Source organism: Sciurus carolinensis, chromosome 7 (assembly GCF_902686445.1).
Source record: "Sciurus carolinensis chromosome 7, mSciCar1.2, whole genome shotgun sequence".
NCBI lineage: Eukaryota > Metazoa > Chordata > Mammalia > Rodentia > Sciuridae > Sciurus > Sciurus carolinensis.
Window position 1 is genome coordinate 109,421,056 of NC_062219.1, and position 27,791 is coordinate 109,448,846.

Here is a 27,791-nt window from a genome sequence, read left to right on the forward strand (position 1 = left end):
GTCTATTCATTTCCTTAGCCCATTTGTCAGTTGGATTATTTACATTCTTGGTGTAGAGTTTTTTGAGTTCTTTATAGATTCTGGAGATCAGCGCTCTATCTGAAGTATGATTGGCAAAGATTTTCTCCCACTCTGTAGGCTCTTTCTTTGCATTGCTGATAGTTTCCTTTGCTGAGAGAAAGCTTTTTAGTTTGAATCTATCCCAGTTATTAATTCTTGCTTTTATTTCTTGTGCTATGGGAGTCCTGTTGAGGAAGTATGCACGAAACTAAACTCAAAATGGATTAAGGATCTCGGAATCAGACCAGAGACCTTGCATCTTATAGAAGAAAAAGTAGGTCCAGAGCTTCAACATGTCGGCTTAGAAATCCGTTTTTCTTTCTCACTTCCTCTTACTTCTCAAGAGAGCATGGGTATCTGTCACTTTTCAATGGGTGATTCAGTCTTAACTATTCTCCAAACTATACCATGGCTCCTCAAATGACAAAGGCAGGTTAAATTTAGATTTTGTTTTTCTGCATCTTTTACCTCTCTCTCTCTCCCTCCCTCCCTCTCTCTCTCTCTCTCTCTAACTCTCAATCTCATACACACACACACACACACACACACACACACACAGAGTTATTATTAAAAGTACCTACTCGGAGTAGTATAAAATGTTTCCTCCAGTAAAACTATTTTTTTATGTAATTTTCATTTGTCCTAATTAGTTATACATGATAGTAGAATGCACTTTGACACATCATACATAAATGGAGTATAATTTCTCATTCTCTTGGTTGTACATGATGTAGAATATAGGGTAATAATGTCTGATTCATTCCACTGTCCTTCCTACTTCCATACCCGCTTCCCTCCCATCATTCCCCTCTATCTAGTTCAAAGTACCTCTATTCTTTCCTAGCCCCTCCATACCTTGTTGTGAATTAGCATCCACATATCAGAGAAAACATTTGGCCTTTGGTTTTGGGGGATTGGCTTATTTTGCTTAGCATGACATTATCCAGTTCCATCCATTTACTGGCAAATGCCGTCAATTTATTCTTCTTTAAGGCTGAATAATATTCCATTGTGTATAAATACCACAATTTCTCTATCTGTTCATCTGCTGAAGGGCACATAGGTTGCTTCTGTAGCTTAGTTATTGTGAGTTGAGCTGCTATAAAACATTGATGTGGCTGTGTCACTGTAGTATACTGATTTTAAGTCCTTTGGGTATAAACCAAGGAGTGGGATTAGACAGGAGAAAGAAATTAAAGGAATATGAATAATAGGAAAAGAAGAATTCATACTATCACTATTTGCTGATGACATGATTCCATATTTAGAAGATCCAAAAAATTCCACCAGAAAACTTCTAGAACACTTAAATGAATGCAGCAAAGTAGGAGGATATAAAATCAATACACATAAATCAAATGTATATCTATACATAAGCTATGAATCCTCTGCTAGAGAAATTAGGAAAACTACCCCTTCATAATAGTCTCAAAAAATAAAATAAAATATTTGGGAATCAACAAGAGAGATGAAAGCCTTCTATAATAAAAACTACAGAACAATAAAGAAAGTAATTGAAGAAGACTTTAGAAGATGGAAAGATCTCACATGCTCCTGGATAGGCAGAATTAATATGGTTAAAATGGCCATACCAAAAATTTTCTACAAATTTAATGCAATTCCTATTAAAACACCAATGATGTTCTTCATAGAACTAGAAAAAGCAACCATGAAATTCATTTGGAAAATAAGAGACCCAGAATAGCCAAAGCATCCTTAGCAAGAAGAGTGAAGCAGGAGGTATCACAATACCAGACCAAAATTATACTACAGAGCCACAGTGACAAAAATGGCATGGTATTGGCACCAAAACAGATATGTAGACCAATGGTACAGAATAGAAGACACAGAGACAAACCCACATAAATACAGTTATCTCATACTAGACAAAGGTACCAAAAACATTCCCTAGAGAAAAGATAACCTATTCAACAAATGGTGCTGGGAAATTGGAAATCCACATGTAACAAAATGAAATTAAACCTCTATCTCTCACCCTGCATGAAGCTCAACTCAATGTGAATCGAAGACTTAGGGACTGGAACAGAGACCCTGCACATAATAGAAGAAAAAGTAGGCCCAAATTGTCACCATATAGGCCAAGAATCTGAATTCCTTAACAAGACCCCTAAAGCGCAAGAAGTTAAATCAAGAATCAATAAATGGGATGGATTTTAACTAAAAAACTTCTTCTCAGCAAAGAAAGCAATCAATAACATGAAGAGAGAGAGCCCACAGAATGAAGAAAATCTTTACCACAGACTCCTCAGATAGAGCACTAATTTCCAGGATATATAAAGAACTCAAAAACTTAATACCAAAAAAAAAAAAAAATAACCCCCCAATCAAAAATGGGCTAAGGAACTGAACAGACACTTCACAGAAGAACAAATACAATTGATCAACAAATGTATGAAAAACTGTTCATCATCTGTAGCGGTTAAGGAAATGCAAATCAAAACTACTCTAAGACTTAATCTCACTCCAGTCAGAATGGCAGTTATCAAGAATACAAGCAACAGGTTGGTTCCATAGTTTAGCTATTGTGAATTGAGCTGATATAAACACTGATGTGGCTGCATCACTGTAATTTGATGATTTTAAGTCCTTTGGGTATAAACCAAGAAGTGGGATAATTAGATCGAATGGCGGTTTCATTCCAAGTTCTCTAAGGAATCTCCATACCACTTTCCATAATGGTTGCACCAGTTTGCATTCCCACCAGCAATGTATGAGTGTATCTTTTTCCCCACATCCTCACCAACATTTATTGTTGCTTGTATTCTTGATAATTGCCATTCTGACTGGGGTGAGATGAAATCTTAGAGTAATAAATGGATTTTAACAAGTGGTAATTATGTATGATGTAATATTACTCAGTCTTGAAGAAGAATAAAATGGTATTTACTGGTAAATGGATGGAGCTGGAGAATATCATACTAAGTGAAATAAAACAATCCCCAAAAAACCAAAAACTGAATGTTTTCTCTGATGCTAATTCACAATGTGGGGAGGGTGCTAAGAAAGAATAGAGATACTTTAAATTAGATAGAGATGAGTGAAAGGAGGGGAAGGAGTATGGGGATGGGAAGGGTAGTAGAGTGAATCAGACATTATTACCCTATGTACATATATAACTATGTGACTGGTGGGATTCTATATCATGTATAACCAGAAAAATAAGAAATTATACTGCATTATGTATGATGTATCAAAGTGTATTCTACTGTCATGTATAACTAATTAAAACAAATAAAAAATTTTTAAAAAGAATACAAGCAACAATAAATGTTGGCAAGGATGTGGGGAAATAGGTACACTCGAACATTGCTGGTGGGACTACAAATTGGTGGGATTGTCATGGAAATCAATATGGAGATTCCTTGGAAAACTGAAAGGTTCTTTAATTTACATTTTACTTACTTTACCATTTGAATTTACCTTCTCTGCATTTAATAATGTGTTTGGAATGGGAACAGAATCCAAGACTCAGGTAGGTATGATTAGCTCACAAACCAGTGTTGCAGTATCCAAGGAAGAGAGACTGCACCAATTATTTAATTTTTACAGAAAAATTAATTGCAAAATATGTGGTAGGAATGCACCATTTTTTTGTTTGCTTTACCCACTGAGTTCATCTTCAAGGCCTTTGAGTGAATCGTGCCTGCCTAAGGAATTTATAAGATGGAAATAGGAAAACAACAACAACAACAAAAAAAATCTGTTGGCCTTAATTCATAAGGTCGAGGATAAGAGTCAGAAGACTGGTTAGAAAAATCTTTAATAACATTTATAGCTGAAACTAGGTTCTCTGGGACTTTCTCTCAACCAATGGCAAATAATTAATATTGCTAAAAAAATCTCAATGATCTTCTTTGAAAACACAAAGACTAACAAATAGTGTTGCCTACAATTCCCATGCAACTACAATTTCCAATTTCCAACTAATGTTCACTTGTGAACATTCTTAGAATCCACAGTAAATACTGATTTAAAAAAAAAAATCTTCCATGTCCAAGAGAAAATTCCACGTAATTCAATTATCCACAAAAACAAAAACTTTGCTGCTATACTGAAGTGCACTGGACATGCACGGTGCAATTTATTCTCTTGGAAATAGCTGTGTCTGAAATAGGAATCAAAAGCTTTGGGTTATAATCCTGATTTTGTCTTTCAAAATGCATCATATTTAATGGTATTCAAACAATATTTGTTAAGCCCTTCTGATGCACTCTGTAACTGAGCCCAGAGACAGGACAAAAAAATAACTGTAGAATTTTCTATATTCAATACTATTATTTTAAAAGCTTCTGAATTAGTTTGCTAAGGTCACTATAACAAAGCACCACACAGAAGGTGACTTATACTTTCTGAGGTTACAGGTTTGAACTCAGGGTATCAGTACAGTTCGTTCCCTCAGAGAGCTTCAAGGGAGGGATCTGTCACAGGCTTCTCTCCTTGATTATAGATGTCCATGTCTTCGCTACAGCTCTTCACATTGTCTTCCCTCTAGGTCTCTTTTATAAGGATGTCAATCATACTAGATTAGGAACCCACTCTGCCTCAGTATGACCCCATCTTAACTTTTACATCTGCAAATGACTGCTTTTCCAAATAAGAGTACATTCTGAGGAAATGAGTATTAGGATTTTGACATCTGATTTGGGGGAGGCGGGCATATGCCTCAACCCATAACAGCTTCCATTTCTCATTTATAAAAACAGGACAAAGGCATCTTCTAGCATTTTGATGGTAGCTTTGTTTTTAGAAAATGATCATTCTTCTAGGCAATAGGTCTTCCACATTGAGTTAAGTGTTTTCAGGACCACACAGACTACTCAGGCCTCACTGATGTTTTGATTCGCTGAAGGAAGAATAGTGTTAGGCACATGGTATGGCTGGATAAGTATCTGATGACTGGCAAAAAAAAAAGAACGAGGAAGAGGGGAAGGAGGAGAAGAAGGAGGAGGAGGAGGAGAAGAAAGGAAAAAAGAAAAGTGTCTTTCCCATAACATGATGTTGCCTCAACTTCCTATGTGATGTGAGCCGCTAACTCCTCTCCACCTGTGAAGGTGAGAGAGAATAGACAAGGCAAATACCACTCCCTCCAACTGCTGCAAATCTCAAATAGGCCCCATTAAAATGGACTGGTACATAGCAGAGTGAGGGTGGATGTGTAAAGTCCACTTACCTTTCAAGGATGAGCTCATGTCACTGTGAAATAACTTCAACTTTGATGTGCCTCAGTTAAAGGCTCCACCGCAGGAAAACAGGTGAGCACCTTCACTTTGAGGGGTTACAGAGATTCTCTGTATGATTGTACCTTAGCCATCATTCTTGTTACATATCCAGGACACCAAAGACTGAGAAAAATAATGTCATCTGCCATTTAATGACCCCTTACTGGGTAGAGGACATTGTACATGAAAGACATTACCTTATTTAATCCTTCCCACAACTCTGTGGCATAGGCACTGATGTTGTCCCCAAATAATAGACAGGGAAACTGGAAAAGTTTCCCTGCAACCTGCTCAAGGTTCCAAAGCATGAAAAGTTAGTGCTTTATCTAAATTCAGGCAGGCTTTAAAAGCTGTATAAACACCAGCCAGTTGATTTAGGGTAAGTCACAACCCTTCAGAACTTCAGTTAGTGATGTCACTTGGAGGTAATGATACCCCTCTCGCAAGCAGGTCAAGCAGAATGTATATAACACATGTAAGGTACTCAGACAGTGTCTAGATTGCACCAGTGCAGACCTAAGGAAGCTATTTTAGTCTCCTCTCCCTGTTGTTCTTATTTACTGTATGAACACTTGTGGGAGAAAGACATGTTTCCTAACACCCCGATAAGTATGAAAAGGAGGACACAATGAGGACACTGGGAGGCCTTGAAGTTAGGATTGCAATAAGGGTCACCCAAGGAGGCTTAGCTTATCACAGTTTGGTCCACATCTTTTCAGTCAATGCAGGTCAGACTATTACCCATGCCAGAAAACTAGTCAGGGGTTATTTACAAATGGGACAACAGAAAGCCTCACTTGACTCATAAAGGATGACATGCCTGGGCACCTTTGAAGTTCCCAAGGGAGCTCACTTCTGTGGTAATACACTAACCATTCATTGCATGAGACCAGTTAGAGAATACCAATGCCAGCATTTTACACACACGTCACCACATCTCACCCTCACAGCAACCAGAAAACATGGGGAACATTCTCCCTATTATTAGGATACAAACCTAAGTTAGCTTGACTCATGAACCCATGATATTAAAATAGTGTGCTTACTAGGAAAAGTCTGCTTGCAAAGAAAAACAACAATTTAATATATGGTAGGCAAAGAGAAATTTTATCATGAAAATAGCACTTCAGGGACTGGGGATATAGCTCAATTGGTAGAGAGCTTGCCTCACAAGCACAGGCCCCAGATTCTATCCCCAGCACTGCAAAAAAAAAAAGAAAATAGCATTTTACGGGCTCTTTTTAAAATTTCTTTATTTTATTTGCTCTAATTAGTTGTACATGACAGCAGAATGCATTTATACATTTTGATAGATCATACATAAATAGAGTATAATCTCCCATTTTTCTGATTGTACATATTGCAGAATCACATTGGTCATGCAGTCATACATGTAAATGAAGTAATAATGTCTGTTTCACTCTACTATCATTTCTTCCCCCGTACCCCTTCCCCTCCCTTCACTCCCCTCTACCTAATATAAAGTAACTCTATTCTTCCCTACCCCCGCCAGCCCCATGATTCCGCAAATCAGAAAATATTTGACCCTTGGTTTTGGGGTTTGGTTTATTTCACTTAGCATGATATTCTCTAACTCCATCCATTTACCAGGAAATGCCAGGATTTCATTCTTCTTTGAAGGTGAGTAAGGAGTGAGAAGTAGGATCTAGAAGGCTGTTTATCTATCATCTATCTATCTATCTATCTATCTATCTATCTATCTATCATTTATCTAAACTATCCATCTCTCTCTCCCCATCTTTTCCCTTAGTCCTCTCTTCCTCTCTACAAAACACCTCTCTATATGTCCTTAGCCCTCTTGAAGAATGGGCCTCTTCATTTTTCTGAAGTTATTTGCTACTGGTCCAACTTCTCATGAAAACTTCAAGTTCCCTGGAGTAGAATCTTCTTAGTCCTCTTGAATCAGGTGTTTACCAATGTTTGAGCTGAGAATCAGGAAAAACAGGGCAAGCAGGGAGCATTCTGGGAATGTCAGGGCAGAAAAGAAGGGGATTGATGCTCAGGGGTAAATAAACACTAGAAAAGTTATCCTTAGCCGAGTGCAGTGACACACGCCTGTAATCCCAGCAACTCGGGAGGCTGAGGCACGAGGATTGTGAGTTCAAAGCCAGCCACAACAACCACCAAGTGCTAAGCAACTCAATGAGACCCCTGTGTCTAGATAAAAAACAAAACAGGACTGGGGATGTGGCTCAGTGGTCGAGTGCCCCTGAGTTCCACCCCCAGTAACCCCAAAGAAGAAAAAAGAAGAAAAGAAGTTTTCCTAAATACCTATACAGCTTTCCTATTAGATATTAAAGCATTTTTTTATTTTAGAAAATCCAAACCAAACATGGCTTGTATTACCAGAAGCATGAATTGAAAAGTGTGTAATACAGATGTTTGGTACCTAAAGACACTGAGTTAGGTAGAAAAAATAAATTTAGAATGTGGAGTAGTCAGTTGAAGTAAAATATATACCAGACTAGTCTCCTAGTAGAAGCTTTAAGTGTTGTCTAAATTCTATAGCAATCTAATAGAAATAAAATGTAAGCCATACAGGTAATTTTAGACATTCTAGTAGTCACATGTTTTTGAAAGAAAAAGGGAAGAGGTAAAATTAATTTTGACAAATTTTATTTCATTTTAAAGATCTAAATCATTATCATTTAAACAAATAGGTCTTAAAAATTAAGAGGCATTTGACATGTTTTGTACTAAATCTTCAAAATCCAATATGTATTTTACATCTTAGATTGGATGTCATATTTTCATTGAAAAATCTAAACTGTATTTAAATTTTCTAAATTTCTAAATTTACAGTAGAAAAAGTGGATCCATAGGCACATTCCATTATTTTATATTATCTTTAGTTAGTTATTTCTCACTGAGTTAGTTGATGGTTCCAACTGTTCCTCCTAGTTGGACACGATCATCAGTAAAAATGTTCCTGCTGGCATTGTAGGCCCCACAAAAAAAAAAAAAAAAAAAAAAAAAAAAAAAGCTGGAAGCTGGGAAATACAGTTGCTCACATACTTGCTTAGTCTATGTGACAACAAATACAATTTTTTTCTAGATTGACTGAAAGGATGATGTTAGGAATTTTTTAGGGTTTTGTTTTGACTCTTTTTCTTTTCCTTCTTACCCTGGAAAAATCAAATTTCCTCAGGACAACTCTTTCTTTAATCCCTGAAATTCTATAGTGGTGTGTGGGGTGGGCAAATGAGTAATGAGAAAAAACTGCAAGCAGCTGGCCGCCTGAAGTTTGTCTCTTCCTGGTTGTTTTCGTGGACAGGTTTTAGGAGACAAGAGCTCATGAAATTTGAAATGGTCAAGAACTTCTGGTAGAAGCTGGGGTAGAATAAAATCATGTGAAGACAACACACGCCTGATAACCTCTAGACCAAGGCAAGGGCCCAGGCCTGGGGCTCAGCCCTCATGCTCTGCGCTCCTTGGTATAGGTAAGCCTGGCTGGGTCTCCACTTTTCTTATTCTTTTTATTCATATTTTTGTTGGGGGAAGGAAGAGACAGCTCCAGCTCCCTCTTCTTGGCATCCCAGTCTGGGTCCCGCTCATCCAGCTGCAGTCCCTTCTGCTCGGCTGCCCGGCGGTGGTCCTGGCACTCAGGTTCAGCCCTGGAGAAAGACAGACAGGCCTCTGAGCACAGGCAGGGGAGCCCTGCTCAGCACACGGCCTGGAAGGAGACCCAGTTTGCCTGGGTCCAAGTGCACTCTTAGGGATGTCTTAGATGCCAAAGAAACTACTTGGAAGTGAAGAAAAACAATGTGATAGAGTGAGATGTTGATGATACAAAGACTCAAAGACAACTTGAAGAAGGAGATGCTAAATCTTATTGTGCTCACATTTCTAGAACAAACTGCCTATTGCTGGAAGGTTATTTTCCTTTGTTTAGTGTTAATTGTATTTTTTACTAATTATTAAAGCAATACACATTCATTGTTTAAAATTTAAATAATGCAAGGCACTGGGATAAATCTCTAGTACTGAGAAAAATGAAAAATCAAAACCAAACAAAAATCTCTTAAGTCATTCAAAGTAGAGAGAAACTCCCTGCCCCCTTACTCCTCCAATCTACCCCTAGCAAGCTGGAAGTGACATTGCAATCCTCAGACTACTTAGCATCCCTCCTCTGCCTTGTCACTTTCTCTTGTTCTCTCTGTCTCCCAGAGAGGAACTTCTTTCTTGGGAGTTGCGGATGAGACCAGGGATTGAACCCAGGGGCTCTTAATCACGGAGCTACATCCCCAGTCCTTTTTTATATTTTATTTAGAGACAGGGTCTTCCTAAGCTGCTTAGGGTCTTGCTAAACTACTGAGATTGGCTTTGAACTCTTGATCTTCCTGCCTCATCCTCCCAAGCTGCTGCAATTATAGGTGTGGGCCACCATGCCTGGCCAAAGAGGGAATTTCTTGATGTCTAGTCCTATATCTGATTTATCTTTATATACCTTTTAGTGTCTAGTTCAATGACATGCACATAGTAGGGCTCACACATATTCATTGAATAAGTGGTTTGCTACTTAGCCTAAACCAGAAATTGAAGTTTTCCTCAAGGATCTCTAGGATGTTCAGAAAATTATCAAATACTGCCTAGGTTTCTTTTAAAATTCTCTAATGTCCTTTTTCTGCATCCTCCTAGCCTGAGAGCCCACCTACTCATAGCAAGAACTGCAAAGAAATCCTTAAGTGGTCTCCTCACTTACAGTCTTAATGCCTCCAATTCTACCTCTGCAGCACCACTGCCACCTCCTCCCCTGCATAAGCAACTTTACTGAAGCACCTCTTTCCACCTATCAGTCCCCTGAGGGGTTCACACTTGTTACTTGCCTGTCTGACTATGGCCACCTACCAACCCACCCATGCACACTTATCCTCCACACCTCCCTCAGATGGATACTCTACTTAGCCAAGCATTTATCCTGCCACTACCCCTCTACCTCTTCACATACACACACAACCTATGCACACATCCAACTTGGTGGCTTCACTGCAAATCAACAGATTTTTCTCCCTCCTCCATTTGCCAGGTCTTAGTTATCTTCCCAGATCCAGAATAACTTCCCCTTAACCTAAGATTCTGTCTCTAGACCCCTTGTCAGAAGGGAAGTTCCCAAGAGATAGGATGAGTCGCACGTCATGTGTTTAATGTTCATTGTTTCTGCCTGCCCAATTTTCCTGGCAATAACTCTCTCCCTGCTATTTGTGGGGAGCCACTACTCCTCCATCTCAGTTATGTGAGGGCCATATGTCACATTCATCCATACACTGGTCACTAAGGAGGGGCTGAGATTACTCAGAGAAAATCAGTAGAGCAGAGCCAAAGGCAGGACCCAAAGGAATTTCAGCATCTAAAAGGCATACAAGAATAACCATACAATTTGTCTTTAGAAAAAGCAAATGCAAATTACGAGAAATAATCAGAGAAGTAGAGGGAAAACTAGAAGAGAGTAGCATCAGATAAAGTAAGGGATAAAAGTTTCAGGCATATAAAAAATGGAATTAAGTGAAGGTAAGATGTGAATCAAGAAGAAGCTATTGGCTTAGACAACAAGAATTTCATGATAACTTGGGTCAGAGCTGATTCTGTAAACAGATAGGGCAGGGGGAAGTCTGAACAGTGAGAGGTGAGAAAGTCAAAATAATTATGTAAATTAATTTTTCAGTGGCTTTGAAGTGTACAGAAGAAAAGAAACTGAAGTTGGGAGGTTCTGCCTTTTTGTTTACTTAATAAGACCTATTTGAACATGTTCACAGACTAAAAAGAAGTGAATGGAAGGAACATAAAAACCAAAAATGCAGGAGATAGAGTAAAAATGCAACAAAAAATACAGAAACAATGGCCTTCTGGAAGAGATGTAAAGGATCTACATGGAGGCATACCCCTTCTTACAGAAGGAGGTATTAGAGGCAAGAAGGAGCTGATGTGGGTGCATATAAGATCTGCAGGTCTACACTATTCTAAAAGAAATGTAAGTTTGGGTTCTTCCTTTCCCTGTAAATCTTAGCGAATAATCGAAATCTTGAGCTTCCATTACAGAATATGTCCATAGACATATATATATTTTCCAACCCCAATACCTAAATACACATAGGTATTTATTCATACAAACATACATATATACATACATGTATGTATACACACTTATACACATATGTGTATATATGCATTTATGTGGACATATTCATATGTAAATATCAGTACACATGTGTGTATATGTGTAGGTCGAGGGGTTGGAAAACATAATCCCCAAGGTTTCAAGTAGAAGAAATACCGTCTGAGAAACAGAGAGAGCGTGATGGGGACTTGGAATTGCCAGTGAGGGAGCAGGACAGGGTTAGCTGCTCAGAGGGTTCCACAGAGACAAGATCTTAAACCTCCGATGATACTCATTGACTTCTTGGTGGGATTTTTTTCTCTAGTCAACCAAGCCTGGGAGTAGAGAGCACAGAAATTCATCTGAGTTTGGGAATTCTGGGTTATAGGCGACAGAATGAGTGAAAAAGGGGTTGGGAAGTTATGAAGAGTGCGTGGGAAGAAAGTAGAAGTAGTGTCTCATAGTGTCCTGGTGCCCAAGTGAGATTGGCAGAATTTTCAGGCAGATGATAGACTGGGAAAGAAAAATTTGAATGACAAGAGGTCTTGACAACTCAAAGACCCGAGGATCTAGGAACCAATATGGTAAAGGGAGCTATGGGCAAGGGGTGATGGCAAAAACTGGGAGAAAGAGATCTGTGAACAAAAACTAGGGTTCTCCAAATCACCTTATTTGTGATTTTGTGCATTTTAAATGGGTGACACCACCTTTAAGAGAGGGTCTTTTTTGCTGGGTTTGGTGGTGCAGGCTTATAATCCCAGCAATTTGGAAGGTTGAGGCAGGAGGATCACATGTTCAAGGACACCCTGGGCAACTTAGGGAGACTCTGTCTAAAAACTTAAACCAAAACAAAACAAAAAAGGACTGGGATGTGGTTCAGAACCCCTGTGTTGAATCCTCACTCCCCATAAGAACCTCTTATGTTACTTCTCTCATTATAGGGAAGATTTTCCCAGTTTAACTTTCTGACAATTCTATTTGCCAGCTCTTGGGAGACAGCTCACTGACACCCTCCTCTCCTATCATGTACAGCCCAATAGATTTGATTCCTACCTTGTCTTAATTTCTAAGAATTAATGCCCAGTTCCTGTTATTCAACTTTTTCTTGTATGAATTACTTGTTGATCCAACAAAAATAGAAATGTCTAAGGTTTATTTCCATTTGTCTCTGTGCTACACCATTATATACATCATTGATACTAAATTATGTTCAATGTCTTGACTGAGTGAAAAAATGAACAAAATGTTCAACAAATTCTTATCTTGGTGTATGTGTTAGCAGGGATTCACAGATAAAACATAGACCCTTCAAAAAGTAGAAGAGTCTGAAAAAAATCCAATTCTAATTCCTATGTCTCATTTTAAATATTAGGTAACTGAGGGTCAGGAAGGTGACAACCCGTACAAGGTCACAGAGTTTGAATACCTTTTAGAAAACTGCACAGTCCCATGAATTTGGGATCATGACCTTTCTTCCAACTGTGTTCCAATTCTCTTATCAGAGACAATTTTTGTATAATTTAAAACAACAGATCAATGTGTTTTTCACCCAAGTCAGTCATTTCAATGAAAATAACTCAATTTAAAAATTAATACAAACAACACTCAGTTGACTGGATTTTCTCATTTCATTTTCATTGACCTGCGACCACTGAGTGGGCATTGATCACAAGATCCTGTTTCTGTGCCCTTCTGATAGCTGGAAAGAAAAGAAAAATGCAGCTTACTCCTCCAGGAAGGCCACACAGGCTCTGTGCCCATAGATCTCTGCGATTCTCTTAGGTGTGTCTCCAAAGAAATCAGGGGCGTCGATGGCGGCATGCAGGGCATGCAGGGTTCTGAGTACATTCAGATGGCCTGACTCAGCTGCAAAGTGAGCGGGGGTCCAGCCCACATCAGTTACCAGGCAGGGCCTGGCTCCATAACCAATCAGGAGATGCATCACTTCCACTTGCCCTTAGAGGGACCAAGAAGAAACAGATGAGTTGAAGAGGAAAATGTCCCTGGCAATCTGAGACTAGGACCAGCCTGAACAACACAACAGGGGCAGGAAATGTGCCTGTGGGGTGCCTCCAGCTTCCTAGCATCATCCCCTCATCCCTTCTCCTTCCTCTTACTGGAGAATTGACATGCTGTCCTCACTCCATGAACCCAGTTCTTGTGGGGGACCAGGGCTCTCATAGTACGTCCTGTACTCCTTCTAGGACCCCCTCCCCTGTCCACTGCCCCAGAAAACTTCTCAGGTCCTGCCCTGGGAGCACTGGCAAGGCTCTGCTTTTGGCAATCTCAATGCTTATTTCAAAAACAAATATTTGAAAACCCACTTCCATTATAGCTAACACAGCCTGCGAACAGACTTCCTCACCAGCCAGATGTGGGTTTGTATCCTCACAGTGCCACTTACCAATGAGTGTCATCTTGGATAAGAAACAAGTGTCCAAGGCTCATTTTCCTCATCTGTAAATTAGGATATTATCACTTCACTGAATCTCAGAGAAGTACAAGTGAAGACAGAGAGATGAAGTACCCAGCACAGGGGCCAGCATGCGGCAGGTGCTCTCTGAAGGGGGTTTTGGTATAGCTACCCTCACTTCATACTTAGATTTCTCCAAAGATATCCCAATTAAGTATTCTGCAGCCAGACTTAGTTTCTGCCAGTCCCTCCTAACCCCTACCCTGGAATCAAAACAAATATTTAAAAAGCAAAGTTGACTACTGCACTTTCTAACTTTCCATTCTTGATGGTATTTTGCCAATGCTCTTGTAGGATCATTGGCTGAGTTTTTGCCACTATCTTCCTCCAATGGGAATTGCTATTTAAAGTGTTAGGCATGAGGGATTTTTCTTTTTTCTTTTTTTTTTTTTTTTGGTGGTGCTAGGGATTGAATCCAGGGTCTTGTGCTTGACAGGCAAGCACTCTACCAACTGAGCTATATCCCCAGTCCCTGGCATGAGGGATTCTTGATGAGAGACAAAATTCCCGTCCTTGTTTGTGATGCTCCATTCCTGTTAGAGGTGGAGAAGGCAGAGGACTAATATTAATTGAGAGCAGATTATATGCTAGATATTGTATACCCACTATCTTACTGAATCCTTATCACAGGTCTCCAGTGTAGCATTACTGTCTCCATTATATAGAAGGATAAACTGAGGTCCAGAGGCATTAAATAAAAAACCTAAGGTGCTAATGCTGGTAAGTGGCAATGTCAGGATTGAAATGCTCCTTCTAGCTCCAGAAAAATGTTTTTTCTACTCTTGTGCACACACAACCTATAGACTGAATGGAGGAGTCACAGGGGTGGTCTACTTAGCCATTGCCAACCCACCTTTCATTGCAGCCCAGTGAAGGGGGGTCCGGTCATTCCAGTCCATGTCCTTGTAGTTTGGGTCACAAAGACCTTTCTTCAAAATCCTTTTCACTAAATTGTAGTCTCCCACAGCCACAGCTTGGTGGAGCTTTGTCATGTTTGACATTTTGGTCAATTCCATAACAGAAACTGTAGGAGAGACATGTCATTTAGGAAATTCGATACAACCCTTTGTTCCTAGCAAGTACTCCATAGATTTCTGCGTCATGGATTTTCTTTCCTGCCTCACGCATTTGCGTCTAGGGTTGCCTCATGTGTACTCTCTGCCAAGTGTGGACTTGGATCTTAGTTACTGTGGTAAGTGCATGTCAGTCCCCTACCCCAAAACTACTGATGGCTCCCACTACACACAGAATCATGACTGCACTCATGGACTGACGCTCTACCATCTGGCCTCAAACCACCTTCCAGCACTATTTCCTACTCCTACTTCAAAATGCTAGTAGTTACCTTTAGTTAGTTGTATAATTCTGTGTCTTATCTTTCTTATCTGTAGAGTTGGTATCATCAGCCAGGGTTATGAGATAATGAGAATCCATGTGAAAAGTTCATACTGGGCACAGAGCTGCATGAAAATTAAATACTACTGCACACCAGGTGGGGAGGGGGCCACACACACATATACAAAAAAATAGCTAAAAAATGATATTAATATTATGCCTTCAAACAATAATTCTCACACTACAGTCTATAGACCCTTAGGAATCCCTTGGAATTTTTCAGGAAATCTATGAAATGAAACTATTTCATTATAATATTAAGATGTTCTTGGCCTTGTTCCCCTTGTTGACAATTTTCCTGATGGTTCGAAAGAGAAGGTAGAGAAAACTGTTGGGACCTTCATACAAAGTGAGGCCGTGACAGCAAACTGGACTATAGTCAAGCCATTCACCACACCCTCCCAGGAAAAAAAAAAGGCCAGTTTCATAGGAACATTCTTAATGAAACAATAAGAATTACGTTTATTAGATCTTTACCATTAATTGTGTGACTCAAATGCAATTTTAGGATATCGTGTAATGAAGTATGTCAACATTTGGAAAACCCCATGGATCAATATTTTTCATATGACAGGTGTAGGATGTTGCAAAATCAATCATGAGAAAAGAGATCCATTCAAGATGAACCAATGGCTTTTAATAAAGCAGAGCAAGGAAACTGCATGGGTATTCCTTCACTTCCACATGGCAAATACTACCTGTCTAGTTTTGGTGTGGTATCAAAGGAGAAAATCCACAATTATCTGGAAGTCTATAAAATACTTCTCTCTTTACAACTTTATACCTGTCTGAAGTCAGATATCTTTATGTAAAACAAACAATGTAGAAACTGATCCAAGAATCCAGCCATCTTCTATTAAATCAGTGATTTAAAAAGGTTTAAAAAATCAAACCTTTATCCTACAATATGTACAATCAGAAAAATGAGAAATTACACTCAATGTATGTATGATCTATCAAAATGTATAAATGCATTCTACTGTCATGTACAACTGATTAGAACAAATAAAAAAATAATTTAAAAAGATGTTAAAAAAGTAAATCAAGCTCACTGTACATTTTTTATTATTCTGGAAAATATAATTCTTTTTCATGAAAATATTACTTATGTTATTATGTGTGGATTTAGTGCAGTTTTTGTAAATGAATTAACATTTTAAGATATTCTTAGTTTTAATTTCTAAAAGTATAATAATTGATAGATGTAATCACATACACGAAAGCTCTCTGGGTTTCCCAATTGTTTTTAAGAGTGTAAAGGAGTTCTGAGATAAAAAATTAAAAATAAGTTTGAGAACTACTGATATAAAATGAAAATAAGGTGCTGAGATAGACAACAGGAGTGCAGAGAGAGCCACAGGAGTTGTGGCCATTGAGGATGTCTCCGATCTCAAAGTTAGAGATGGGACTGGAGTTCGCTCTACAAATTGTGACTAGCAGCAGCAGCAGCACCACCACCACCAGGATTTATAAGAAGTGCAAATTCTTGGTCTCAACCTCAACCCTATTGAAGATCTAGGGTGGGGCCCAGCCATTGTTGTTGTAAACCCTCCAGGTGAGTCTGATGCACACTGAAAAGTGAGAACAGCCCTAGAGCTTGAGAGACAGAGAAGTAGCATAAGACAAATGCAATGCCCTAAGCATCCCAGGGACAGAAAGAAAAAGTCTTTCACTAAGACTGGGAAGTAAAAGGATCTTTTGTCTAAAGGAGACCTAAGCTGCATCCCAGAAAGATGAATAGGAGTCATGTTGGTGAGAGATAGTGGAGGATCCCAAACTCAGGCACAGCACATCAGTGGCCAGGAGTAACATGCTAAAATGTAAGCAGCTCCAACATTAATGTATAGACTGAGGGTTGGCAACCCTTTTCTGTAAAGAAAACCAGATAGCACAATATTTTTATGCCAAGAGGCAAAATCAAGGCTACTAATGGGAACTTAAAAACAACTTAAATAACAAGAGGGAAAATTCCTACCCTGCCTTTTCCTATTTGTTCCATCCTCTTCATACCCAGTAACCCTCAGCTGGAGACAGTCTCAGGACAGAGGATGGGCCTCAGCAGAAGGGTATTGTCAGTGGGATGGTCAATTTCATTCTCTGCCCTATTGCTACCCAGATTCCAGTGAGCCCTCTCTCCTCCTAGAGAGGTTGGCAATTCCAAGTTGGCAGCTGGTTGGAGAAAAGGCAGCTCAGAGTCACCAAATCTTGTATTAAGATTCCACTGCTGGTCCCAGCAGCTGCCAAGAGCAGAGTCCTCCATGATGGGACAACCTGCATTTTGTAGTACGTGCCTCCGGCCCCATGATGTGCTGTCCTGTGTTTGAAATCCTTTACCACCATCACCAGTGGGCCCTGAGTGTGAACAGGCACAGCTGAAGGCAGCAGAGGCAAGTGCTGGGAGCATACAGGCAGCAGGGATAGAGGGAGAAGCTTGGACTTGCTCTCGGGGTCTCACAGCAGTAGCCCATGGAGGCCTGACAACTTAGGGGGTGGCCACAGGCCTACAAAACAGGTGTGAGCCGATTTGGCTTTTAGACCTGAGTTTGCCAGCCTCTGGTCTATACAAACTACTTAGTAGTTTAATAGCAGATTCTGACACTGTAGATTTGGGATGGGGCCTGCATTCGTAACAAGTCCCCCTGGCAGCTCTAGTTCATCCACCACACTTTGAGTAGCAGTGTCTCTGAAAAGTAGGGGACAGATTGGCAGGGAGCAAGATTGGAGACCTGAGAGGGACAGTAAGAAGGCAGCAGTTGGTCTTGAATGAGGGGCTCCATAGAATTGCCAGTAGAGTCTTAAAAACAAAGATGCCGCTACCTCAGGCCAAAGTGAATCAGAATCTCTGAGTGTGCAAAACAAGGGTTGGGCAGGTTTCAGGAAGTAGGTGCTCTACACATGCCTTGCTGGGTAACAGAGAAGAAGGCATACACTTCATTTTTGTTTTTGAATTTGCTTTACTACAAAACACTGGAGGATTTGATCAATGATAAAAATGGCAAACAAAAATACTAGTGTTTCTAATCTGCAAGTGTCAACTGAAAAAAAAACATTTCCGCAGTCAGTGTCTGGGAGCCTTTTCACTTGCCTTCTATACAAGCCTTTAAGCAGTAAACCAACCCTGTTTTTTCCACAGTTGAGTTCACACCAAAGTGATTGCACAACAACTTCCTATGGATGTGTTGCAATTTGAGTAAAAGTTTTCATTGTGCAGCAAAATTTATTTCCAGAGAAACTGAAAAACTGCTCCTAGAATATTCTATGGAAATGCAAGGAAACCAGAATAACCAATAAGCAGAATAAAGTTGGAGGACTCGTACTGCTTGACTTCAATAAGTATGTGAGGGCCATGCAATGGGAAAAGAATCACCTTTTGATACATGGTGCTGAGACGAGATATCCACATGCAAAGGAATGAAGTTGCTCCTCTCCCTCACAAATATTTATTACTCTGATTTCCTTTGAGAGTTTTATGTTTAGGTCCAAGACCCATTTTGAGTTTGTATAGGGTACAGTTGTCAAAAAAATAAGCATAAATATCAGGATTTATTTTTAAATTCCCAATTCTACTCTATTGTTCTAGATGTCTACTCCTGTGCTAGTACCACCATAGTCTTGATTATTGTAGCTCTATAGTAAATTTTGAAATTAGAAAGTATAAATTTTCCATTGGGGTATATATCCAGAAGAATGAAAATATTCATATAAAAATTTGTACATGAATGTTCATAGAGTCATTATTCATGACAGATGAAAAGTGGAAACATCCCAAATACCCATCAACAGATGAATGGATAAATAAAATGTGGAATATCCACATAATAAAATATTATTTTATAGTAAAAGGGAAGTACTGAGATGTGCTTCATGGATGAATCTTGAAACATGCTAAGTGAACGAAGCCAGTCATAGAAGACTGTATACTTCCATTTATTTGAAATGCCCAGAATAGACAAATCTATAAAGACAAAATGTAGATTATTAGTTGCCTAGGGCTGGGACCTGGATGGGTGGAGGGAAGACTGCTGGTAAGCACCGGATTTCTTTTGGAGTGATGAAATGCTTTAAAATTAAATGGTGGTGAGTGATAGTTTCACAACTCTAAAATATTCTAAAACCACTGAATTGTACATTTTAAATGGATTCAATTTAAAGGTATGTGAGTTATATCTAAATAAAGCTATTTGTTAAAAATAAACAAGTATTAAAGGTTTTCTAAAAGAATAAAAACACAAACTTTATTTGCAAAGCTATATATATATATGTAATTCACTAGTCTACTATTGACTATTGAAATCTGGCAAACTCTCCTTTACGTGAATCCTTATGAATTGGGGTAAGTACACTTGAATTCCTGCCTTTTTAGCAGATGTGTCTCAATTTACAAAGCAATCAAGAAAACAGGGGCTAATAACTGAGTGATCTATATTACTATAGTAAATAAGAGAGGGGTAATTAATATAAAAATACTTACAGTCTTGCATGAAACCCAAGGAACTCTGTGCTGGCAGGAGCCCAAACTGCCTGGAGTTGTTGTTGTGCTTACACCATGGAAACTCAGCCCTCCTTCCTCCTGAAAGCTGGCCAATCCATTTCAGCTTCCCTAGGTGCCTGGTGGAGTGGGATTGCCGCTCTGCTTCACATCAAAATTCTTTAGCAGGGCTGGGGAGATAGCTCAGTCAGGCCCTGGGTTTGATTCCCAGCACCCCAAAAATAAATAAATAAATAAATAAAACAAAAACAAAAACTCTTTAGCAATTCCACCTTCTACTTCAATCCCACTGTGCTAGTCCTCACCAGGTTCTTTCAAATAGTATTTGATTTAAAAAAAAACTTTTTTTAAGTAGCCAATGATTGTCAGCCCACAGGCTGTGAAGGAGTTCAGTTTTTTAGCAGCCACTTAGTCATAGGAGATGTTTGAGCCTTATGGAACGGTGGAGAAAGCATGGGCCACTTGCATTCAGAGCCAGCTGTGAAATCTTCAGCAAATTCCTTAACTTTGCAGAGCTTTTTTTTTTTTTTTCCTCATTGATAAAAGTGGAATAATAATCTTATTGATTAACTGGAATACTTTATAAAACACCTGACATGGGGTTGATTCCTAAATGACAACAACCAAAGAACAGTAACATCCCCAGTGCTTTCTCCTTGTCTCCTCTTTCCCCCCCTTTCTGTAAGCAAGCATTTATATTTATGATGATGCTGATCTGAAAAACCTTCTTCCTTACCCCCAAGACCTTCTCTCCCTTGTAGTCTTCCTTCCTTTTTTTCCCTTTTGCTTCTCTCTTTCCCTTGCTCCATTTGTCTTCCTACCTTTCTTTCCATATAACTCTTATATATGCCTAACACTACACTGGGCCCTTAGGGAAAAGACATTCAGTGTTCCTGTCTTCTCTGAGCTTCCTTTAGCCTTTGAACACAGACTTTCACTGCAGAATTACATCAACAACTCTAGTTCTGAGACTTCCAGCTTCTTGGACTGAGCAGTTCCTGGTTTCCCGGGCTCTTCAGCCTGCAGACAGTCATTGTGGGATTATCCAGCCTCTATTAGTGTAAAGCAATCTGATAATCCCTTTCTTATACTTATAAATTATCTTTCTCCTGGTGCTAATAGAGGAGGTGACATATAAGCAGAGACCTAACATAGGAGAAGAATCCAGTTATCTGAGGATCTGAGGAAGGTGGTCCACATAGACAGCATCACAGCTTGGCTCATGTGAGGAACAAAAAAGAGGAAGATGCAGCTGGTTTACGAAGTACAAGCAAGTAGAATAAGATGAATTCAGTACAGATAAGGGCTAAGTCATTCAGGGTTTTCTGGGATAGGGTAAGGAATTTGGTTTTTATTCTAAATACAAAGAGTTGAAAATTGGAAAAAAATTGAAAGATTTTAAACAACAAAGAAGATGGTGCAACTTAAATTTTCTGGAGAGGTTACTTTGGCTCTATGTGGAGAATGGACTGAATGAGACTGTAAAATGGAACTGAAAGTAAGACCACAGAGAAGGTCACTGCAGAAGGTCAGACAAGGAAGAGTCATAACCTGGTGGACTGTGGTCATGGGGATGGAGAAAAACGAGTGAAATCAAAGTTATCCAGGTTGGCAGAGTTGTCAGTATATGCGACATGCGTGGTGAGGGAACAGGAGGAGTCAGGATAGTCCTTGGAAATCGATGACATTGGTGTTGTGGAAGGGACTGGGGTGAAACCAGGTTTGGGTAGTGGAAGAGTGACACAAATTAAGTGTTCTGTTTGATGTACGTTTGAGATACCTGCAAGACATTCAAATATCAAGTGGGAGTCCAGAGTTCTGTGACTTTAGGGTTAAGGCTACATATTCAAAAATCACCAGCATGTGAGTGATACTTAAAGATGAAAGAAGATAAGATCTAAGATAACCCAAGGATAGCAGATGAAGTGAGGGGCCCCAAGCCTTGAGGCCCTGAATCCCCTGAGATCTGATAGCAAAGGAAAAATTAGTAAAGATTGCCAGGAAGACAGGATGGAGCCTAGGAGAATATAGTCTCACAGAAGGAGTAGGGCCCCACCATGTCAGAATAGCACTTAAAGAGAGTCTATTATAAGCCAGAATTGATGCCTAGGAGACACCCCATCAGCACCCTCAGAGAACTTAGTGTTCCATCACCCCTTCTGAGCTCCGTAACAGTTACAGTGCAGTCTGACTTCATTGGACAAATACTTGCTGAGTAGCTACTGTGTTTAGAGTGAAGCAGGGGAACAAGGACTGAGTTCCTTGTGATAAGGGACAAAGCAACTTGAGAAAGGGATAGCTGGTGAGAAACTGCAGCTGTTGGCACCAGCAAATCACATGCATTTGGATACCCATCCCTTTTGATACCCTCTCATGTGTTTCTTTCCCCTAATAAGAGGTTTCTGACACCAAATTTCTTGATGAGCCATGAGCTGGCCAGGGAGTGAGGCAACCTAAGGTGGAGGATTTTTTACAAGTCAAGAGTGAGCCCTTGTCTTATTTTTTTAAAAAAGAAGAATTGATGTCAAAAAAGTCAAAATATTATAGTATATTTTGAACTGAAAAAAATTAAAAATTTAACATAAATAATATACAAGGCCAAATAAAAATAAGACCAAATAATTCTGATCATATAAATATATTATTTTTATACTCACTAAAAGTATTAGGATCTGCTAATGGGGTACACAATTTATGTGAGTGTTTTTCAGTGCTCTCAGTGAGACCATGTGACCAACTAGATGAATGTCAAAAATCTGCATGCTAGTATCCTTGCCTATCCATGATAGGCCACAGAGGCCACCAAGGGTAATATGTGTGCCAGCCATTTATCATTGGACACATTGGCTCAAGCATCAGGACTAAAATTTCTGACTGAAGTGACATACATAAAAACTTTTCTCCATAGAATGTAAGCCATCTTTAAGATCAGAAAGGAATTTAGACAACAATGAGTTAAAAACTCATTTTATGTATGAAAATATTGAGACTCATCAGCATTAAATTATTTACTAAAACTAACACTGAAAATGCTTTCATTCACCTCTCCCACCCCAGCTAAGCCTCCACATACAGACAGATGGGCAGCGTCTGCAAGTTCAGGGAACACAGGATTGTGGGTTGAGTGACTTTTCAGTTGCTTTGACCCATGCTTGGGACAGTAATATTTCATTCTCTTCTACCTCCTTCAATTCTAAAGGTGATAATAATAGACCCATGTAGGCTTTGTTCTAAGTGCTTCAACACACCTGGACAATTTTTATTGTGTAGGGCAGGTACAAATATTATCCTGCTTTACAAATGAGAAAACCAAGACACATAGTTATCAATGGACTTGCCTGAGGTCACAGAGCAGGTGGTGGACAACTCAGGTGGTAGGGCTGCTGTATTCGTGTCCTTATTTGCTGTGCTACAGTACCTCCTGATGAGCAAGTCAAAGTCATAGGCAAGGGCTTCCTGCCTAGGAAATGATACAGGTCATTTCAAACCAATGCTTATGAACCAATGCTTATGAAGGCAACACAATGAGGTGGACAGAAGGGGTGGTGTCCTGAGAACTGAGAGTGGCAGGAGGGAATGGGAGTGTTTGTTGAATACCTTTGTGCACCAGGTATTGTCCAAGGTGTTTTTTGGATATTATTTCATCAATTCTAACAGCAAGCCTGAATTATAAGTGGTTTGCAAGAAAGGAAACTGAGGCCCAGAGAGCTGTGTCTACTTCCTGTGGAGAGTTGTAAGAGACTGATCAAACTCTTTGCTTGATGGCATTACTGTCAGAGCCCTAATCTCAGGGAGGCTCCAGGGTTCCCTGCATCTTGAGTCCAAAAGGCAAGAATCAGACTCCATTTGTGGTTGCCAGAGTACCTGTACCTTTCTGTCTCTGTCCATCTTGCAGGAGATTTTTAAGAGACTTCCTGGGGTGAGGGGAGATGGACCTCCGCTGACCACTAGGACCATCCCTGGGATCAGACTGGAGGAGGCAGCTGTGCTGGATTTGGGATTCTAGCATCGTGACTGATCAGCACAAGCTGTGTACCCATCTGTTAGGAGACTTATGAAACCTTGTTCAGGGGAGTTAGGATTTCCGGGTGGGCCATGTTTTCCTCTAAGGTGGCATTTTGCTATCAGAGATGGCCTGTGGAGACATTGCTGCAGCTCTCCTCTCAGCCTCTCCCGGGTACTGTGCAGTCTGAATGTGGGTCTGTGTAGCCCCTCACACTGACTCTTCATGGGGCTAATAGAAGGGCTCTGTATTTCTGTCTTGGCATCTTGTTTCCATTTTACCTAGCCACCCTCATTCAGACAGTCATCTTTTCTAACTTCTCTTGGGGACCAGGGTATGCTTCAGCTCAAGTGCCTTGGGGAATCTCTGTGGGAGATAAATTCACAGCAAATATTTATGAACCTGTGATAATGCATGTGGAAAAGGTCATCTCTCTCTTTACAGAGTTATTAACCTATTTAAGGAGATGAGATATTGTACAAATAAAATGTAATTGAGACTATGTTAAATGCTCTGAAAGGTATCAAAGCACTTTAAGACCTAGCAGTTAGGAGAAAGTGGTTGTGCTGGGCATCTTCTGTTGTCCACTCAGATCCACTCTCCATCATTCTCCACCCTGAAGGTTGACCTGTGTGGACAGCATTCACTGCCTTCCAGTTGGGCTGGACAATTTCCAGCAGGCGATTAGGGTATAGATGGCAAATGGAGTTGGGATATTTACTCGCTTGGCTTTCTTCCTGCCTGGCTTTCCATGGGTTTGCTGTCAAGGTCACAGCTCTTGTCAGGCAACCTTCTCTGCAGTTTCCCTTGCCAAGTTCCAGTTACTCCTTTCTGCTTTTGCTCCTTCAACCCTGTGGGGAGTTGGGCTCTCAGTATTCATCCAGAGGCACTGCACTATGCCTTGTTGCATTTCCTGAATTCCACTGTCACCTTTGTCAACAGTCCCTTTATTAAACACTCATCAAATAATCCAGTTGGAGCATACTACATGCTTCCTGCCAGAACCCAGACACCAAAGGTGGGCATGCTACTATAGCAAAGGGGATGCCATGACATGAAATCCAGAATGACTGAACATAAACTGAGTTGAATACGGGAGACCTAAGGGAAAGGGAGTTCAGGCCAGATCCTGCAAGAACACAAGTACCGCCGCAGGATAGCTGGACCTTATTTCTCCCAGTGTACAATGGGAAATGCTGAGTTTCTTTTTTTTTTTTTTTTTTTTTCTTTTTTGGTACTTGGGATTGAACCCAGGGGCTCTAAACCACTGAGTCACATACCCAGCCCTTTTTGTATTTTATTTAGAGACAGGGTCTCACTAAGTTGCTCAGGGCCTCATTAAATTGCTAAGGTTGCCTCTGAACTCTTGATCCTCCTGCCTCAGCTTCCCAAGCCACTGGGATTAAAGGCATGTGCCCCAGCACCTGGCAAACATTGACAGTTTCTGAATGGGGAAGTAAAAATGATTACATGTCCACAGCTTTTAGAGAAGTAATTTTGCCACAACATAAATTGCATTCTAGGGCAAAGGCTACCTAAGGATGAGAGGGAAATAGAAGACAAAAAAAAAAAAAAATGCATATACTTTGATCCAGAAAATCCATTTCTAGGTATTAAAACAAAAAAATAATAAATAAACATGCACAAAAACTTTACTGCAAGAATATTCACTGAAATGTAATTTCAAAATTAAGAATGGTAAACAACCCAAGTTTCTACTAAATATTGTAATATTTAAATAGTATATTGCCTTTATAGTGCCTTTCAAACTGATAGTGTAGATCTGGATAAGTTGGTTTGATAAAATATTATATTGTTAAATGAAAATAGAACTTATAAAAATGACCAGTAACTTCAGTGTACATGCATGCATGCAATTTTTTATGTAAAGAAAAGCTTAAAATAATGTATGTTAAATTAGTAATAAACACCATTTTCCTATAATGAGCTTGTATGATTTGTATAAACAAAGAAGCATTTTGTGACTATCAAGGACACAACCTTGGAAAGCCTTAGTTAGGGTGGTAACAGTAGAAACAGAAGGAACCAAAGAATAGCCTTGTGCATGTGGAATCATGTAACTCAGCAACCAGATAAAGGAGTTAGGAGACTGAATCAGTGCCACCAAGAGAAGCCTGGGAATCTTGGACTTAGCACAATGCCTCCTACATCTTGACTGAAGTTAACAGGGGTGTTTTCAATGATCTGGGTAAGGAAAAATGTTCTGGTGACTGGTCTGGCAAGCTAAGTCATGGAACCCAGTTAATAGATGCATACAAACAAGGTGATTGTGACATCCAGGGTTCAAGAGTCCCTCAGTAAATTAATTTCAAAAAGTCACTGCTAATGAGGGGCGAAAGCTAAGCCTAGAATTGGATAATGAAATTTGGAATTGGCTAAAACACTGAATTAAAAATTCCTTATCTTTTCTCTACTTCAGAAGCTAAGAGGTGTGGTTATCCTGGACCTGTTGTGCCCTGAAAGTGCTTCACCTCTGAACTCATGGAACTCAAATTAGAGTCTCTGACAGTGACCTTCTGCCTCCTCATGCTATCACTCTGCCTCTGGACAGGTTCTTCCAACCTTCCCAACCCATGAGTACTTTCAGTTCTTTGCAAATATTCACATATTGGTCTACATATTCATATATATGAGGCACTAGTGGCACGTCAGGACTTTATTTCTCCCAGTATACTATGGGAAACATTGACAGTTTCTAAACAGGGAAGCAAGATGATAACAAGTCCATCACCTTTAGAGAAGTAATTTTGTCGAACACTATTCTAAGCGCTTTACGTGCATTATCTCTTTTAATCCTTACTATAACCCTAGGATGAAGGTTCTATCATTTGCATCTGAGAGATTAGGAAACTGAGGTGTTCAAAGGCTGTATGACATGCCCACAGCCTTAGAGCTTGGACAGGTAGAGCTGGACTCAAGTCCAGAATGGTCTGGTTCTGTCCCTCTTAATCTAGAAGAGCATCTAGAAGATTTGTACCAGATTGTTATATACTTACTTCCTGAGTTTGGGCTATGGAGGTCCCCTGCTTTCTATTTTTACTGTTCTGATTTGTTTAGATTTCCAGTAATGTGAATTATTGTGAGAATATTGCATCATAACTACAAAAAATTATCTTTCAAATTAACATAAACTCCCTCATTTTTTTTTGCCTTTGGTCAATCTACTTTCCCAGATTTTAATCCCAGAAAACTCTCTTCTGTGATCTCTTTTCCAGATGTCACAGGACAAATGCACCACCACATGATCCAACTCCAGGACTAACAAGTGAATTCCAGCCATCATGGTGTAGGAGGGGCTCAGAAAACTTCCAACCTCCAGGAGGATTTCACTATGATGCTCTGGATTTTTACTCTCATAATTCTTTTTCTTCCTTAAGCTACAGCCAGATTCTTTTTTCTTCCTTTCTTCACAAAATGTCTTAAAAATATTCCTCACTCTGTTTTTGTATCCTTATCTCTAAACCTTTCGGCCTCTCCTATCTACTCCCATAGCCAATTATGTTTATTTAAAGACCACCAATATCCTCCCAATTGCTAAGCTTCAAAACCCTTTCTTCCTTTCTTCCACCTATCCTATTGAATCAGCAGCCGTTGATTCTATTTGCCTTTGAAAGCCCCTTTTCTCTCTTTACGTGCAAGAGCTTCTCTAACCCAATTTCCATCCTCACTTTCACCAATCTTTGAAAATCTCACTCACCAGCTCTTCTTCCTCCAACCTTGCCTGAAGTGGGTGTTCTTTAGAGTTCCTTTTCTACAAGCACACTCATTGTTAACCGCACAACTAATAAACACCTTCCAGATAAACAGCTTCTTTCAGGTCTCCACATTGAGCTTCATATTGAGCTTGTGTGAATAATTAATTATGAGATTGTTCTGCCCAGAGATGTGACTGCTTGGAGCAGGTGGGAATCCAGAGCTGGGGATGCATTCTTATTTTGTTGTGTTTGCCAGCTTCTGTGCATAAAGTTTCCCACTACAGCTGATTCTAAGCTTTC

General features: G+C 39.7%; 1 protein-coding gene across 1 annotated transcript; it reads right to left on the reverse strand.

Annotated features, from left to right (window-relative positions):
* Positions 1 to 8,286: 8,286 nt before the first annotated feature.
* Ankrd66 (ankyrin repeat domain 66) lies at positions 8,287 to 19,876 on the reverse strand. The gene is made up of 4 exons (XM_047558741.1): positions 19,755 to 19,876; positions 14,742 to 14,912; positions 13,143 to 13,371; positions 8,287 to 8,935 (listed from the first exon to the last, which is right to left on the reverse strand). Exons 1-4 carry the CDS (start codon positions 19,762 to 19,764, stop codon positions 8,737 to 8,739), a joined length of 609 nt encoding a protein of 202 aa, XP_047414697.1. The 5' UTR covers positions 19,765 to 19,876; the 3' UTR covers positions 8,287 to 8,736.
* Between the last annotated feature and the right edge of the window lie 7,915 nt (positions 19,877 to 27,791).